The 17,062-nt window shown below is 40.8% G+C and overlaps 2 protein-coding genes across 13 annotated transcripts in view; both read right to left on the bottom strand.

The window, feature by feature from the left end:
* Positions 1-17,062, bottom strand: part of LOC124301459 (CUGBP Elav-like family member 4) — a 540,326-nt gene that overhangs the window by 440,445 nt on the left and 82,819 nt on the right. The window lies entirely within an intron of this gene.
* On the bottom strand, positions 8,907-16,711 carry LOC124301457 (uncharacterized). Of its 6 annotated transcripts, none has more exons than XM_046756532.1 (6): positions 16,091-16,711; positions 14,524-14,595; positions 11,617-11,833; positions 10,615-11,435; positions 9,771-9,940; positions 8,907-9,557 (listed from the first exon to the last, which is right to left on the bottom strand). In XM_046756532.1, the coding sequence occupies exons 3-6, from the start codon at positions 11,816-11,818 to the stop codon at positions 9,515-9,517; spliced, it is 1,236 nt and encodes a 411-aa protein (XP_046612488.1). In that variant the 5' UTR covers positions 11,819-11,833; positions 14,524-14,595; positions 16,091-16,711; the 3' UTR covers positions 8,907-9,514. The 6 variants fall into 6 exon arrangements, 5 of the variants coding, with proteins under 5 accessions (XP_046612488.1, XP_046612485.1, XP_046612486.1 ...); XM_046756529.1 differs by having other exon boundaries at positions 9,154-9,557; positions 9,771-9,927; positions 16,091-16,695; XM_046756530.1 differs by lacking the exon at positions 14,524-14,595 and having other exon boundaries at positions 9,154-9,557; positions 9,771-9,927; positions 16,091-16,695.

The raw sequence follows: 17,062 nt of genomic DNA, 5'->3' as shown, positions 1-17,062 counted from the left end.
GCGCAATCACGTAATATTTCACACGGCCAGCCCCTCGAACGTCACATGATGCCATACGAAAGGCAGATATCGGGTGTGAGAACGAAGTGATTCGCTTTTACAAAATAATATCGGGTATAAATAGCGTCGGGTTCTCATTGGTCGTAATGGCCCGATGTTATTTCGATAGTTAGGTCGGTTCTTGCTCCTGAAGAATTCAGATAACGACGCGATAATCCCCCCCCCCCGCCCCGCATAATGCCCGCGTCTTTCTTTCGGGTGCAACCATTCCGGACACCCATTTGCATGTATTTTCCCTGGATTGAACAAGCAGTGTGCGGTACATTTGACATTCTTATACGGAAATACCGGAATAACAATTACACCGTATATTTTATTTCAAGAGAGTTTTACAAGCGTCTATGGCTTCATCTAAATTTTAAAAGCGCATTTACTTACGACAGGAGTGGTTCTGGTCATGGATTTTTTACGTATATAAGTATCATAGATACACCGCATCACTTACCTAGAACACAAAAATTTTAACAAAATTACAACAACTTTGGTCATTTGGAAAATTGAACGAGTTGCAACATCGTAAACATTTATTTTATAGTGTCAGGGAAAATCAAATTCAAGATCAAAATTTCTACTATTACAGTAGCCGGCGGTGAAGCTTATTGTTAGATTATTTGTACGGTTTTAAATTTGACAAAAGTAAAGTCAAAAATCTTGACGACTGACATTTCGTAAGTTGGATTTACAACAAATTCAAATCCAACCAAATTATTAGTTCTGTAAACCAAGTTTTCGTGAAATTTCAATCAAAATATACAAATTTGCGCAAGCTGCCAAATGATTAATATTGCATTGACTCATTCATTCATTTGCACAATCACCCCACATTTTCGAATGCTGAATTGATTAACTGTAAGTCAAAAAGCAATTGAACAACTATTCCGGAGAAGTGATGTGTTGTTTTGTCAAATAAAAATTAGTCTGACTTGCCAGACACGTTGATGCAATAAATTCGAAAGTTCGAAAGACTTCAATAAATCGTTATCGATTACTCTCGCTATATTTGAATATAGTGAGTTGATGTAACAATATCTTTCTTTACTTGTACTTGAACTCAGCTCAGATGAAGAATCTATATGATGCGGTGAATAAATAAAGCAAGAAGGTTTTTTCAGCCAGAGTTAATAAACCGTTAAACAGAATGTCGCCGCTTGATTAACTCGTTAAAATCACTGCTGAGAACAAGCTGCTCTCAAAGCTAAATAGCCACACCGGAACGAACAATATTTTCAAATAGCAATAAAATCGTTGTGCGTCCCTCGAGTGATAGGATACAGATTTCGACGCAGCTGAACCTAAATATACGTCAATGAACCTGAAATGTTGGAATTGGTCCGCTCACACTGCAGGTCAATGTTGAATTTAATCATGTTTTGTCAGTTACATTCTCACTGCAAATAAAAATTGTCAGTCGACTGATTTTAATATACTTTTTATCGAGCGGTACACCAAGTTAAATGTGACTGTTTTTACCGTACCTCAACGCAAAGTTTTTCCAGCATTGCGTACAATTAACGGTAAAAAAGCCCCGACACTTAACGGAGCGAGAGAAGAAGGGGTGGTGGGATTTCAATTTCAGGTGGTTCGTTATTTTCAAAACAATTCGACCCTCGACCATAACGAATAATAAAGTCAGCTGGTGTCGCTAATTTTAATATTTTATAACGATAACGTGGTGGCTTCGTCGGGTTGACAGTGATAAGCTTTGACGTTTCCTCTGTACACAGGGAGGAAATATTTTAGTCAAGCTCGTTCCTCGAGGATAAAAAAGAAAAAAAATAAATGCAGAGAATGAAAGAAAAGAGAATGAAAATCCACCATCCAGCGTTTGTTTAATTTCGAGGAAAGTTCGGTATAAAAAGCCTTCATGCATTATGAATAATGGAATTTGAATACCCCGCAGGCTTTCGCCCCGCCGCAGCGACGGTTCTAGCCTTGTGTTTTCGGCCCGGTATCATGTTCGCATCGCTAATTGGCTAGTGTGCTCGTTTTATGCCTGCCAGCAGCGAGAGCAAAACATTTTCAGTCCGTAAATTAATTAGAAATCGCATAATGTACGTGAATGAGGAAGAAGCACCGAAAGCGGACAGTCAGCTTGTACCTACGCAGAGTAATAATACTCGATGCCACTCTTCGCATGAAAACGTCCAAGTTTCCTGCATATCCCGTCTGTACCCTCCTCCTCTTGAATGCCTCGACGAGCCGAGACGGATGAAGAAGTAAAGAGATAAAGATCGAAGCGAAGCGAACCGGAAAACGTGGTCAAAGGCTGCTTTGTCTGTCTACTAACTCCATCGAATTTTTATTCTCCAACCTGCGAAACCCCCGGCCTGCTGCAGCCTTTCCGCTACATCCATGCGGCGAGGCGTTGCTGCCGAATTGGAAAATCTTTGCCCAAATTGGAGTTAAAAATTACAGGGTCTGAGCCTCGAACTCCCTATCAGCATCTCGACCAGATTGACGACCATTTTCACTAAGGACGTTCCCTCGGTAATGTACGATCTTTTCACTCTCTCTACTTTTTGTCGAGTGCAGTTACGTTCGGTACAGCCCCTTTTTCATCTCTCTCCGCTTTGAAAAGAAACGAATTGAACGATACGGGTAACCGCATTCTGGATTGCTTGCACAATTTCACTCGATACCTGCAGGAAATTGAATTTCATTCGCTACATCGTCACACACAGTTTCCAAATTACGACGTGCACGCGGAAAAAAGTAAGATTGTGATTGATTTCCTGCAACTTCTGTGCTCAATGTGAAATATGAATTACATGGTACTGCTTTCACTTAAAAAATTATGGCTGAATCAGAAATTGAATGTTCTCACTTTGCGGAGTAGTCGGATATTTTCTAATGAATTATTACGGTTTGTTTAGGAAAATTACGTTATTAAAATCAGAATATCGTCCATTGTTTTATAAAATTACGTGATCGATACAAACTCAACTATAGCTGAATTATAGATATGTTTGATCTACGGTTGCTGTTTAATAGATGTATTGAGCTGAATCTTAGACCTAAATTAGGAATCCTCCATGTTTGACAACGGTTTCATACATTTAGAATATTAGTATTTACATTTGCTATGCGCATAATTATATATTGGTACTGTTTGTTTTTTTTTTCAACCCTAAGTAAAGAATTAAATTTGGAAAAACATTATACTGTATGTATAATGTATCTTGTAAAGCTTAATAAGAATTCATTTCAGACTGAAATACAATATTGTCACACATAAATTACAGCAGTCAACACGAAATTTGAGTCCGGGTTGTAAATGTAAAATTTTGAATTCTTTCACGTAACTTATAAAAGAAGGTATAGTTTTATTAGATGAAGTTGGATTTTGTAAAAACTAGAACGATATTTTGGATAACATGTCTGATTCATGAATCTGTGCCTCGAGTATAAAAATACTTTTTTCTGGCTACACATCAATTTTCATTCGATGTAAAACAATAATCATCTAGAGCACATCGGGCAGCGGCAAGATTGAAGACGGCAAAACGTGTGATTTGAAGAGTGCGCAAAAATAGCTAGTCTAAGGACTAGAGTTTCGTCCGTAGGGTGGGTAACCCTGTTAGCAAGAAAACTCGATAAAATACCGCTAATGCAATCAGGTTCCATATGGTTGATTAACCCTGGTCGGGTTGCAGCCCTCCTTCGGTATTCCCCGCCTTAGGCCTACTCGGGATAAGATATAAACAGAGACCCCGGGTGAGGGTGGGGATGAGAGGAATATAGAGAAGAGGACAGGGGCAGGGGGGAGGGAGAAGGGATTAGAAGGACCGTGGAGAGGCACCTCGATAAGCGAGTGTCGGAGAGACTGGCTCAGGGGCGAGAGAAAGGGGAAATACGGAAGGAGCAGGAGTATCTCGAAGCATGCCGAATGTCTGTCCTAGCCCTGGGACGAAAAGCTCCCGATAGGGAGTCGCAGGGCCCCCGGGGGACCCCATCGAGACCCGAAGGCACTATCGATTGCGCGGCAGGCCAAATGAGACGGCAGTTTATTTGCGACGCCGACTTCACCAACAGCCCGTCGTCGGCCGCCTGCAGCACCATTACCGTCACTGCTTATAGATATAGGCGTGCGTCAGAGTTGCGCTCGCAGATACGCGGGAACTTTCGAAAACTTTTCCTCGAGTTCCTCGATCCCAAAAGGTTCGCCCGTCCCCCTGTTCATCCGCTCCAAAAACGTCGATCCCTCCTTTCTTTGCGGTAAATCGCCGCAGCGCGATCTTCGACCTTCTCGGGAGTCGAGAGAAGGGCAGAGGATGCGGACCCGATCGATCCGCAGTTAACCAACCCTAACCAAGGGCGAGGAATGGGTCGGAAAAAATGCCGTTCGATGGAGCCGAGCGGCACCCTCAAAGGACTTGGCAAGGATCGTCATGGACATCCGGTCAGTGTTCCGTTTATAAAGCTGCTATGTGTCCGTATATGGACCCTGATAACTTCCAAACGGACTTCGATGTACTCAATTCTGGCTCGGGCTACGGTGGTGCCGCTTGCAAAGTATGGGGATCTCCTCGCTCGTGTATGAAGAGAGGCGAAGGATCGTCGAGTCGAGAACAAGATTCAAGCGGAAAGTTTCGCGGGTTAATGGCGCGGAGGTAATGCCGCGGTCGTGCAACAGCAACAGCCAGTCGCCAGCCACCAGCTATCAACCGAGAGCGGCCCTCCCGGGGAGTCCTTGCTCTCTTCTCCCTTCCTTCCTCTCCCTCGCTCCTTCTATTGGGGTTCGATCGCCGATACTGCCTTCGACGACCCCGATATTGCATGGCTTCCACACCGTCATTTCGCTGATTAAAAGTGCGGCCTGATGATCCAGGCGGGTACCGAGGAGAACTCGGTCCTTCCGTTTGGTCAAATTGCCAGACAAGATGGCATTTGGCGTTAATGCTCGTCGTTTTGGCGACCACCTCCCGTCATTCGTCTTCGGTGAAGCAGTCTGACTGACACGGCGTTGTGGCTTCTGCTCCACTTCCAGACGCTCGTATAATCTATTCAACTCCACTTATTTGATTACCTCGTAAAGTGCACCACGAATACTCCAGGCCCGCCACATCCGATGTGTGCCCTACGCAAATCACTAGAAACCGCAGGCAATCTGCTTTGACGGGGCGGAAACAGAGCCGGTGATGCCGGGTTCGATGCAGTCCGGAGCGACAGTGCAACGATACTTACATAAATGCATAAATATATAAATAGGAATGCGCTACACACGCGTCCTCAAGTCAGCGCGTTTTGCCCGGCCGCGTTACTTCGGGTCAGATAAAACTCTTCATATAATTACTTCAGATGGCTTCGTTTCCTTTCACGACGCTTTCGTTTTGTCCAGCCCATTGAACTCTGATTCTCTCTTATCGTTCAGGCCCTGATCGTGACTCATGTACTTCGCGCAAAGGTTCTACATCCGGCGAGTCGAGACGGTTACGACAATTCGTCGATAATGGAGTCGTATAATTCAGCCTCAATGATCCGTGACCCGGAACTCATTCTCGTCGCTGAGATTTGATCTTGCAGAACGCCAACGAGGTGACGGAATTTCCCTTATACGACAAAGTGACGGAATCACCGCTTGAGTTAAACCCATCGTAAAACGGTTCGAAGTGCAGGCATCGACATGGTGCAGACCTATAATATCGCCTATGTCCAGCGTCCACTCTCCAACCGGTTCACGGTTGTGTGCGAATGGATATCGCACGTATGCGCGCATTCGTTGAGCATCCAGGGTACATCTTAATGCAGCAAAACATAACAATAACAGGTCGGGAACGAGCAACTAGCCCGTCGGTAGTAACGTCGTCTAGTCTTCAGGGTGCAGGGTACCAGACACCGACTTCTGGATATCTCTAAGCAATTACCGACTAAGAGTCTGGGGCCTCGTTAAGGTAATAATGTCCATTATCTCCGGGCATAAGGGAAGAAGTAAACCAGTGCTCTAATAGCGGAAGTCTATTCGAGCGTGTTCGGTACCAGTTAGCTGAGTATTCGGGCTCGCGGTTGGGGGCCAGATAGAGATGCATCCCTCCCTGGCATCGATTGGAGGATGATGCGCGGTCGAGTCACCGAGATGGTTTACGGGGGTTGAAGCCAGGGGAAATTTAAGAGTGCATTTAAAACTGGTTTGGCGCAATGCCCTGAGCCTCCTCCGCGGAGTTGTTCCTACTGCCGAGAAGAGATAGCACCGGATAGCGTCAGCCGCCAACAGCGGTTTATCGCCGAGCCGACATTCTTCGCGAGACCAAAACCGATTCTTCCATGAAAGTACCACTGACGTTTCGATACGCCACGCCGTTCACGTATTCGTGTGATAACCCTTAACTAGGATGGTTTGATACGAAATTTTGGCACGTGATCAAACTAATGCAAGGAAACCTGAATCACTAATTTCGTACCGGTTAAGAGCGCAGGCGCTTTCGGATGGAAGTTTCGGAACGACTGCTGCGAAGATTAATTAGGGTGCAGCCTGGTATCACGGTGTAATTTATTCAGCATAACTTAGCACCGTCACGATACGCGTGCAATTATTATAGCTTCAGTGATGTATTTGAAGATCGCCAGAATTAGATGTAGGCGAGGATTCTGAAGGATATAGAACTGAGTCGTTTATAATTAAGGACTCGAAATTTCTTGACAGTCATCTGACTATGTGCGCATATAATCAAAACTTCGGAGTTGAATTGACGAAGCAACGGTTAATTAACGAGGTTCAGCATCGATATATAGGACCTTCGTCTGTAGCGTAAAACTTTTTGAAGTACGATAGGTTAAGTTTTTCTCGAGACGGATATCTATTCAAATAAAAGTTTGACATTGTCATCTGTAGAACGTAGACAGACAAACGATGTTGAGGTTAAAAATGCAAGAAGCGTCAGATGCATACTAATGGGCTACTACGCTTCGCAGTCCGTCGGAGAAAAAAGATATTCAAATATTGCCGAAAGCTTATCATGCGTGTCACGCGTGTCACGTGACGACTCTACAAAAGCTCCCAGAACCGACCAACCCCTGAGAAGAATATCAGCAGTTCGCATTTAAGAATTTCATTACACGCGTCTACAAATCGCAAGGCTTGCTCGGTTTCCTCGCGACACGGCGAGGTCGAATCGAGATTACCCTGGCGTTATTAAAAATAGCTTTCATAAAAGCAATCTTGGCGGGCCGTCGTTGCAGAAAAAGAATAGTTCGACTCGTCCTACCCGCGCCCGCCTCCATCCCCGCTTCCACCGAATGATAATCACCTCCGAACGACTCAATTTTGTCCTCGGTGTCGGAGGTAGGCCAGATTTGGTTAGAAGGTTGGCTGCCGGGATGGTGCATCCAGCCGACGGCGGGGCGGCGACCCGACACCCGTCACCTCCCGGCAGGTCTCACCCTCAAACTGATTGGAGTACCAATCAATGCCGCATTCAGGCGCCCGGGCTGAAACTTTAGGAAATTAACTATTCACTCCGTGGAAATAGTTGTTCCCCGGTATCGCGGAGGCTGCCTGCTGAGGGAAGAACGGAGGAGCAAGGCTGCAGGTGACGCCGTGGCGTTCACCGAACTGAGATAAGATTGCTTCGGTTTCAATTACGCGAGAGGAGTCCTCGGCGTGTTTCTCAAAACGTAATTTCAGACAAACAAGGCGTCAGGTTTGCGCCTTTTCGCGATCCTCCGTCATTTCGCGCCCGGGGTTGCGATCAGTCCTAAAATCCGCGGAGGCGATACTACGGGCTTCAATTTCCGGTTCGGCTAACTCGCTCGTGATCGGTCATACAAATCCTTTCCCAGACTAGGATTATGAGGGTACGAGGGTCTGTATCGCCGTCGATCGGGACACGGGAGGCAGCGGCGTCTTCAAAAGGACGTCTGAACGCTGGCGGAAGTCTCTCGCGGCAGACGGTGCGGGTGGGCGTTGTAATATCGGGATTATCCGGAACTAGATTGCAAGCGAAAGTTTCATTCCCGCGAACGTTCGAGTCGGGATGAGCGTTGCTGTTGGTTCGCCACCGCGCGGGTTTGGTGCGGGAGCGTCTGTTGTCGGGAAGCCGTATTAGCGGCTCTGTGCCGCGGCCAACACGGTATAAATCCGCTACACGGGCGTTTGTCTTGTATTCAGATCGCACCCAGTCCTCTTTCCCCTACCAAACGGCGGATTTATAAACGCGTTCATCCTACCTCCCGTCTCCACCCACGCGTCGGTATAGAATTAATTAACTGAAACCGCGATGCAGCGGCAGCAGCCGACGAAATCCGTACCGCCAAAATATTCTTGGTGGTCTACCGTAACATCAAACCAATCACCTTTCTCACTCGCATTTACTCCACTCGACAAATCGGTCTACACAATAATCAAATTACGTGTACAATTATAGTCGTTATTTATTAATGATTTTCATGTACCACGCAAGGATATTTTTCCTTCTAATCAATTTAATGACTAATTTTTATTATTGTTCAAGATAATACGACTGCGAGACTCCAGCTTGTCATTTTTAGTACAAGCCCCAATAAACAATGCCAGTATATAAAGCGTATGAAATTCGTCAAAAAAGAACGTTTTATTCTGTAGAATAAACGTGCAGCACCTACGTATTTTATTGCGAAGAATGTCCGCCGTGATTTCGGTTTATTAAACGTTTTTGGTGGACGTCTTACGATAGTTGTTCATATGCAAATTTTATACGTTTGAAACCAAACATTTATAAATCGTATCTCAATTTGTTGATAAAACGTATCGAAAATCCGTTATTTTAATATTTATGGTAATCGTCTAATATTTGGATATTGATGACTACTAAGAGACGTTTCGCAAGTACGTTTTAAAACTCAAATTATGAAGGAAATTTTTTCTATTAAAATGTGTTGACAATGTCCGTTTAACTAACGTGACAAAATGTTTTCTGTTAATGACGCTTTAATCTTTCATTATTTATGTCTAAACGAATATTATACAGTGTTAAAAAACGTTTTTAATTGGACCTCTAGACTTGAATACATAACGTATCTTGGATGTGTAATTGAAAGCGTATATAGTACACTGCTATAGAGGAAGATCATTTCACGTTAGCTAGAAACAAGTCTGGGTTGAGTTAGAAAGCGTACGAATTTAGTTTATATATGTGAATCGATTTTATTATATCTTTGTTAGAACGTTACACAAATATCTTATATCTATAAATACTCATTTATCAAAAAAAAAGGTACATCTTGTAGCTCATAGACACAGCTCAACCTACACTATACTTTCGTCTTCACGGTAGTTACAACTAACAGAAAACGCTAAGAATATTACACTTATATCAGAAATATTTATATGCCTGTATGATTTGTACTTTTATATGACTGTTTTTAAAATTAGTTGACGTTTACCACAGTTTCTTAGCCCTTCTTTCGTACATAGGTATGCCGTGATCGAGCTAGTTTTAACCAGTCTTTCACGGCACACGAAACACTGGTTTCGGTTGCATCACCAATTTCCTTCTTGCCAAGAAAGGTTTGTTTCACAGCCTCTGAGAAAAAATACATCAAAAGGAAGGTACAATATCACGATATTGATAACTGATAAGGAATAATTTCAATGTAAATTGTGATGAATCTCGAATATATTGGGAAAAAAGTTAACAGTTTGCATAATTTGAATAATAATGTGTGAATAATATTGTTTTCACACGATAAATCCAAGTAATAACTGTTTCTCGAAAATTTCATGAATTATTCATTACCGTAAACAGTTTCCATTGTCAATGTCTTTTGAAATGAGACTTTGTCCCTCCCTGCCCAATTGAATTGCATCGCTAATTCGTTTGTGAGTAGTGACCTCATTATAGCCAACACACATTGGCGACCGCTTGTCCCTCCAATAGAAGCCAGTTTCCCGGTCTGCAACAAAATACTAAAATGAATGAATGTCGAATTGAATTCAAAATATTCTTACTGTTATCAACATCGATAACAATTTTGACTAGTTGGAGATTGTCGATTCCTAATATTTTTTCAGCATTTTTTAACGTTAACCCTCTCGATCAGACCGAGACCGATTTCATGTTGAATGAAAATCTCTCACCATATTGATATTTCGATGGGTGAAAGCAGTTTACCTCAGGGTTTAGGAGTATCTATAAGGCCATCTGACCTTGCTTAATGGAACTATGCAGTTAGAACCCTGACCTTGCGACCGATACAGTTTTATGAAGCCTCAAAGTGCGTGTTGCGTAGAAGCAACATACGGTCCGAGAGGGTTAAAACGTTACGAACCGCAATTCTGTATGCCTGTAGTAATTTTCATTATTCCTTTGCAGTCAACACATACCGAGCGTATTCTTCAATGAGAGACAACCCCCTCCCTAGTGCTAAGCCAACTCAGGCACATGACGCGTACGTGAAGTTCGGTCGAGTGGAGACTAACATGGCCACTGGCATTCTATCCCCTCCCGGCCGAGCCTCATGTGCCTGTGTTGGTTTGCGCTAGGGAGGGGGTTGGCCCTCATTGAAGAATACGCTCGGTATTAGTACCTATCCGTATGTCATGACATACATATTTTGAATATGATTGCAAGGTCTACTCACTAAATAAGTTCGATGCTCTTCGGATTTCAGGATATTTTCGAGGTTGGAGAAGTCTTCCATGGAGTTAAGAGGAAGTTTTGGGAATTCGGCTGGTTTCTTTGTTACGTCGATGCTGACTTCCTTCTGTTTTGAGAAGATTTTACGTAGTAGCAGATGGTTTTGTTCAGTGTAGGATTTAATGTGTTCTAAATACTGCAGAGTTTTTTCTTCAAAGGTATTCTGTTCGCGTGATGTGGTCGGGGTTGAAGGTTCAAGTTGTGAAAAGGATCTTGATAAGTCATATTGCGTGGTAGACCTGATGATCCTACTAGAAATGTTTCTATTTGATGTTTCATATCCAGACAACTGATTCGGTGACTCATGGGAATTATCATTATACTGGTGCTGTACGATCTTGTGGGCCAAGTTTTTCTTTGGTGTCTGATTTTTGGTAGATCCTTTGGCTGAGTTAATGTAGCGAGTATTCTTATTACGGTTAGAAGTCGATTCATCGACTTCGGACGGTGGCAAATTCTCGTCAGCTGAAGAGGTGTAACCTAAACTACTTGAACTTTCACGAGAACGCTTCGTTTTTTTTTTTTTGTTACTAACGTGTCGATTTTTAGCCTTCTTCTTGTCGGTTTTGTGTTTACGTTTTTTCTTTTGCGGCTCAGGTTCGACATCATCACTGTTCGTAGCTTCATTCTCGTCCACGTCATTGGTAATATCTTGCTGAGGTATTACAGTGGATTTTTTAGCGATGTTGCGAATTATTCCGGATTCATCGGACGTGCCCAGCTCCAGTAGGCGCGCCATCGTTGCTTCGGTGTCGTGGTAGTCATCTGTTAGTTAATCAAGGAATATCAATCAATACCGAATGCTCATTGATTAGCAAAATTAATCACAAATGTACAATATGATCAAAATATATCGTCGTAACTCTTATCCAAGTGAAAATTAATATGATTGAAACATTCAATCCGTATACAATTGTAAAAAAAAGTTCTACGTTCCAATAATCACCTCCGGTATGCAGTACTTTGTGAATGGCAAACTTTGGCCATGTTTTTTCATAGGCAGCCTTTGATTTTACAAGTTTTGTAAAATGATCTTCAGTTTTTGTCCGTGGCCAGTAACATTGGGTGTTGTTTTCGACCAGCCAAAGAACTGGTACCAATGCGCATTCTCTATCTTCGCCAACCAAGAATTCAATCACCGCATACATAGTTCTGCAGCACGACTGAGTAAAAACATCGTTAAATGTATCATATTCTCTAGTCTGGTGTATAAATTTATATTTGATCAAAATTCAAGCACTTTTATTCCACTCTGAGCAAAAAGTGCCAGTTTAAAAGTTTTTAATTAGGACATCAACATAGGAATATGCAAGGTAGTATATAAGTTAAAAGATGAATCGATCATGAAACATTATGAAGATTTTGGGAACGCATGTCTAACCAATACTTGAACGTCAATGTGACGTACAAAACTATAATAAATCAGCTCAAAAGTGATGTTATGAACATATGGTAGAGTTGGGTATATTGGACTACTAGGTAAATTAGACTCGGCATATACGGTATATGGTAATAGGTATACGATAATGTTATTTTTTGCTAAACATCTCAATTGAAGCAAACTTTTAATATAAAAGAGATAATGAACCTACGATTCTCGGGAATGTGTGCGAGGTAGACATAGACATACTATACATGTCTTGAACGAATCCCTCTTCCTCGTACACATTGCCGAGAATCGTAGGTTCATCATCTGTTTTTTGTCGAGAGCTCGTTTCGTTGAGATGTTTAACAAAAAATAAAAATTTTATTTCATTTCGTGTAGTATCGGAGTTACTGCGAAACCATCTTTAAATGGAAGACAGACGAATTTATGTAATATATCATCGACGCGATAAGATTTCGCTACGTTGAAACTTCTTACGAAAAAAATCCCTAGTTTGGAAGATTTAATAGGTTTCTGATAAAGGTCTCGCTTGTACTTGAACGGAGTACCTATAATTCTATATTCTCCGGCAATGAAAAGGATTGATTTGATCACTAATATTTCTGTCCCACAAGCTACTACATTATCCGGCCTTTTTATTGATATTTTGAATTTTTTCGTTTCCAGAGCCTGACATTCACGAGAATTTCCAATAAATTTGGGTTTAGGAATAAATTTTTCCTGACAATTAGTTTTACGAATAGAACTTAGTTCTTCAAGTCGATTACTCAGCTGCTGCAGCGGCAAGCGTTTCGATCGAATAAGTCGTTTCAAATGGCCCAAATGATTTTCATACACAAAGCAACTGTATTCTTCTAATGGGCCAAATCGTTCTACGTCGTCTATGACATGCAGCAGCGAATGTACATTATATACGACAAAGTTTTGTCCGTATATCTTAGCACCTTGAGTAACGAATTTTTCGATCATATCTTGCGCGATGTTTCGAAAACGCGAGAACAAGGCTGTATTCGATAGAATATACACGGCGGCAGACAATAATAAAAAATGTTTGTACTTTTTTCGATCTAGCACATCCCGCATTACAACAGGGCCGGAATATAACAAGAAAAATCTAAATTCTGTCGCTTTCCATCGATGCAAATCCAAAAATCCACGGGGCTTTCGAGGAAACTCTGCCGGAACATATCGCGCCAATAGTTTCATTATACGTTCAATTTCTAACAAAATATCCTTAGACAATTTGCAATCACGTGAACCCTCGACCCAGTATTTAAGGAGCAACCTCTTCAAAATTCCCAGGTAGATTAAATGCATGGGATCTAAAGGAAATTGGGAGACTAGTCCCACGTAAAGATCTAAAAGAGGCGAACGTCCTTTAACGTGACGATCGTTTTCACTAGGTGCAACAAAATCACTATCTTTTCGCTTCTGGAATTCGGTGTCACATGGATAACACAGTTTACGGTTGAGATGAACTGCGCGAATCTTACACCTCTCGCAAGCATCCTTACCCGAATGTCCTAAACACATTTTCAACATAGATCTCGCGGGCGCGTCACACGCGAATAAACCAACTCTGACAAAGTATTTGGTGCCATTAAACTCAAAACCATTGGTGCTTAAACGTGACGTTTCTTTAATTAAATCTCGTAAATATGAAGATAGTGGCATCGGTTTACCCGTACCATAATAAACACCAATTACAAATGGGCTATCATCGATCATTGAAATACTGCGTCCCAAAATTGGCCAAAATGATGTTCCGCTACTTTTATAAACGGGAATCCCATCAATATTAAAATCAACTCGCAACGTATGTTCAGGTGACAGTCCTTTTTTGAGACCTGACTCGAGTTTTTGTCTCAAGCATTTCTCCAAACCGAAATAACACATTTCTCCGTTGTCTAAATTTAACGTTTCAATACGTCGTGACGTGTGAAGTAGAGTCCTAGCACTTAAGGGTAAGATAGGATGTGCTGGTTTCAATAATGCTAGCAATTGATCGATCGCGTTATGTGTGATGTTATTTGAAGATGCCCAGTCGCGCAAATTTTCAACAAAGTTCGTTTCATCATCTAAATGCACTTCATCGCTGACGGAACTTGAATTATCTTCAGAACTGTACAACGTAGCTTTGATGCTATCTATGTCACTTTCGATGTCTTTGAAATCTTTATTATCGCGGTTCGAATTAGAGTTTTCTTCATTCTGTTCATTACTTTGATGGATATGATCAACATCATAATCGCTATCTATAGAGTGCACATATTCTCCGATACAAGACACATGTTCATGACTAGCATCTTTTAATTGTGATTTCGTAAGGTGCTCGAGTGCACAATTATTGCCTGCAATACTCAGTAATACTTTACGAGTATTTATAGCTGTTTTGCGACGCAAATGTCGTTTACTCAGAACTTTTAAATCATGAGGCATGTTATAAAACTAAATAATAATACACACCAGACAAGAAATGATGTACGCTTTAACGTGCTTGCCTTATTTGTCGTAAATATCCGCACACCACTCTGAAAACTAAAAGTTAAATGAACCTAATGAACGTAGTACGTGAGTCAATACAGAAGATTCATAGCAATAAAGCTTTTACACGAGTTAGCGCAACAATTTATATAAAATTTTATTGAAAATTAAGTAATTTGATCAAAAATGCTGTTTCGTGTATATTTTCTTGGATTTGGGCTAAATAAATATTAAAAAGGCATTTGTAGCCGAACAATTTTGTAAACACGAATAAAAAACGTGGTCAGCTACCCATCGAACGTATATAATACGCAGGTAATGAGTAGTTTCATTCTATTGGATTTGACTCTGACATTTACCGATAAACGCATAGTATACTCATGATTTACGTTCAGTAGTAGGAATCGTGATATATTTCAGGACTAGATAGTACTGTTACTAATATTATTATTCTATAGTACTTATAGTTCTATGTATCGCTATTTATTGTTACTACAAATTAAACAAGATCGTAGTTTAACGTTGAACCAATTCTGGGCCGATGTCCTGCTTATATTCTAATACTTTTCGAATAGTATATCATGACGCCTACTACTGAACGTAAATCATGAGTATACTATACGTTTATCGGTAAAGATCAAAGTCAAATCCAATGGAATAAAATTACTTGTTACGAATTTCCTGCGTATTATATACGTTTGATGGGTAGATGACCACTATTTTTACCAGTGTTTACAAAATTATTCAGGTGCAAATCCCTTTTTAATATTTATTCAGCCCAAATCCAAGAAAATATACACAAAACAGAATTTTGGATCAAAATACATAATTTTTAATAAACCTCTATATAAGTTGTTGCACTAACTGGTGAAAAAGCTTTATTGCTACGGATCTTCTCTATTGTCTCTATTGTCTAACATGACCGTCTTCTTCTGATGGATAATAATTGTTATTTTCAATTGAAGGGAAAAGAAAATAAAAAATATTGTCAAAATAATATTTCTGTGATTTCGATGGCACAGAAATATTTACGTGGCTGTATTACTATACTTTGTTACTTTGGAAGATGCTACGAGTTCATATGTATGTTATAGATATGTTGAAACGGTATCTAAAAAAATAATAAACACGAAACCGATTTCAAACAATACAGAGCAAAAGTTACTAATAACCGCATGATCACATGGGATGATTATTAACATGAAGTTTTCCTCAAATTCGACAAGAACTAATATAATTAACCTATAATATACGTATCATAGTAAACTTAACACATATAAATAACGTTTAAAAACAGTTCAAAAATATTCATGAACGTTATATAATAAACAATAAACTATTCCATATTTTTATGGTACATCGTTTGGTTTAGAGAAAAAGACGCAGAACATTACACATAGTTTCTTTTGAAGAAAGAAAAGAAAGGAAAGAAAAAAATACAGAAGAGACAGAATTTGAGTTGCAAAACACATTATTTTTTCAACCAAGAATGCTCGATGTATTAAGACAAAATACCACCATATTTGGAAAAATATGTAGTTGTACTTACCAGCGTTATTTAATGACGAATTTGCTTCTTCCGTCTAGGCCGCAGATTAACAATAGCTTCTCACCTTTTTTGCTACACGATCACCGATCGATCCGAGCACCTCCGCATTCGGTTGACGAATAACGCCATAACCAGCGCCTGAGGCCAGTTGCAAGGGTGGGGATGAATATAGGCTCCCAGACAAAGACAAAGATAGAGGAGACGCAAGAGCGACAGAGAGATCGTGCCCAAAAGGGAATCAACTTTGCCATATATGCCCGTGTTATTCCGAGCTGTCCTTGTCTTACCACTCGCTATACTTACACTTACTGTATGAATGCGCGGTCCATGGGATAAGTTCTGTCTCTACATATAATTATTGCGCTCTTACTCTAGCTTGCAGCGTTACCGACGCTGACGCACCAGAGCAGGAGAATAATATATCAGTAGTGACACAATGTATAACGCACAGAACTCCGATAAAATAGCGCGAAAAATAAACGTACAAACGACGTTAAAAATGCGACAGGATATGATGAACGCTTGTTTTAGCAAGTACTCATACAAGATATTGAAGTCTTGACGTAATTCGTGCCAAATAATGAGATTTAATATATTATAATATGATAACCAATATTGTGAAATAATTATAAAAATGTACAATAAATTATTATTCTTGGTACGAAATTATTCACGTTTCGGACACTTCTTTATTCTCTTCCTTTTATTGGTTATATCTATGTTCCATGCACCGGTAAATGAATACAAGATCAGTGTTCAGCTTTAGTTACCACATAATATTGGCATCAAAATAACGGGTAATTAAAGTCCATTTTTCGGAAACTAATTATAAGATAATCAACTGATTTGGCCACCGCTTGGCATCAGGCGGTTCCGCATACATGAATACTAAAAGTGCGTTCATAATCTGAATATTGTACTCAACGTTGAATTTTCCTCAATCGTGTTGAAGTAAAACAAGTATGAACCCAT

Source organism: Neodiprion virginianus, chromosome 3, assembly GCF_021901495.1.
Source record: "Neodiprion virginianus isolate iyNeoVirg1 chromosome 3, iyNeoVirg1.1, whole genome shotgun sequence".
NCBI lineage: Eukaryota > Metazoa > Arthropoda > Insecta > Hymenoptera > Diprionidae > Neodiprion > Neodiprion virginianus.
The sequence above is the reverse complement of the archived record's forward strand: the minus strand, read 5'-3'. Positions and strand labels throughout refer to the sequence as shown.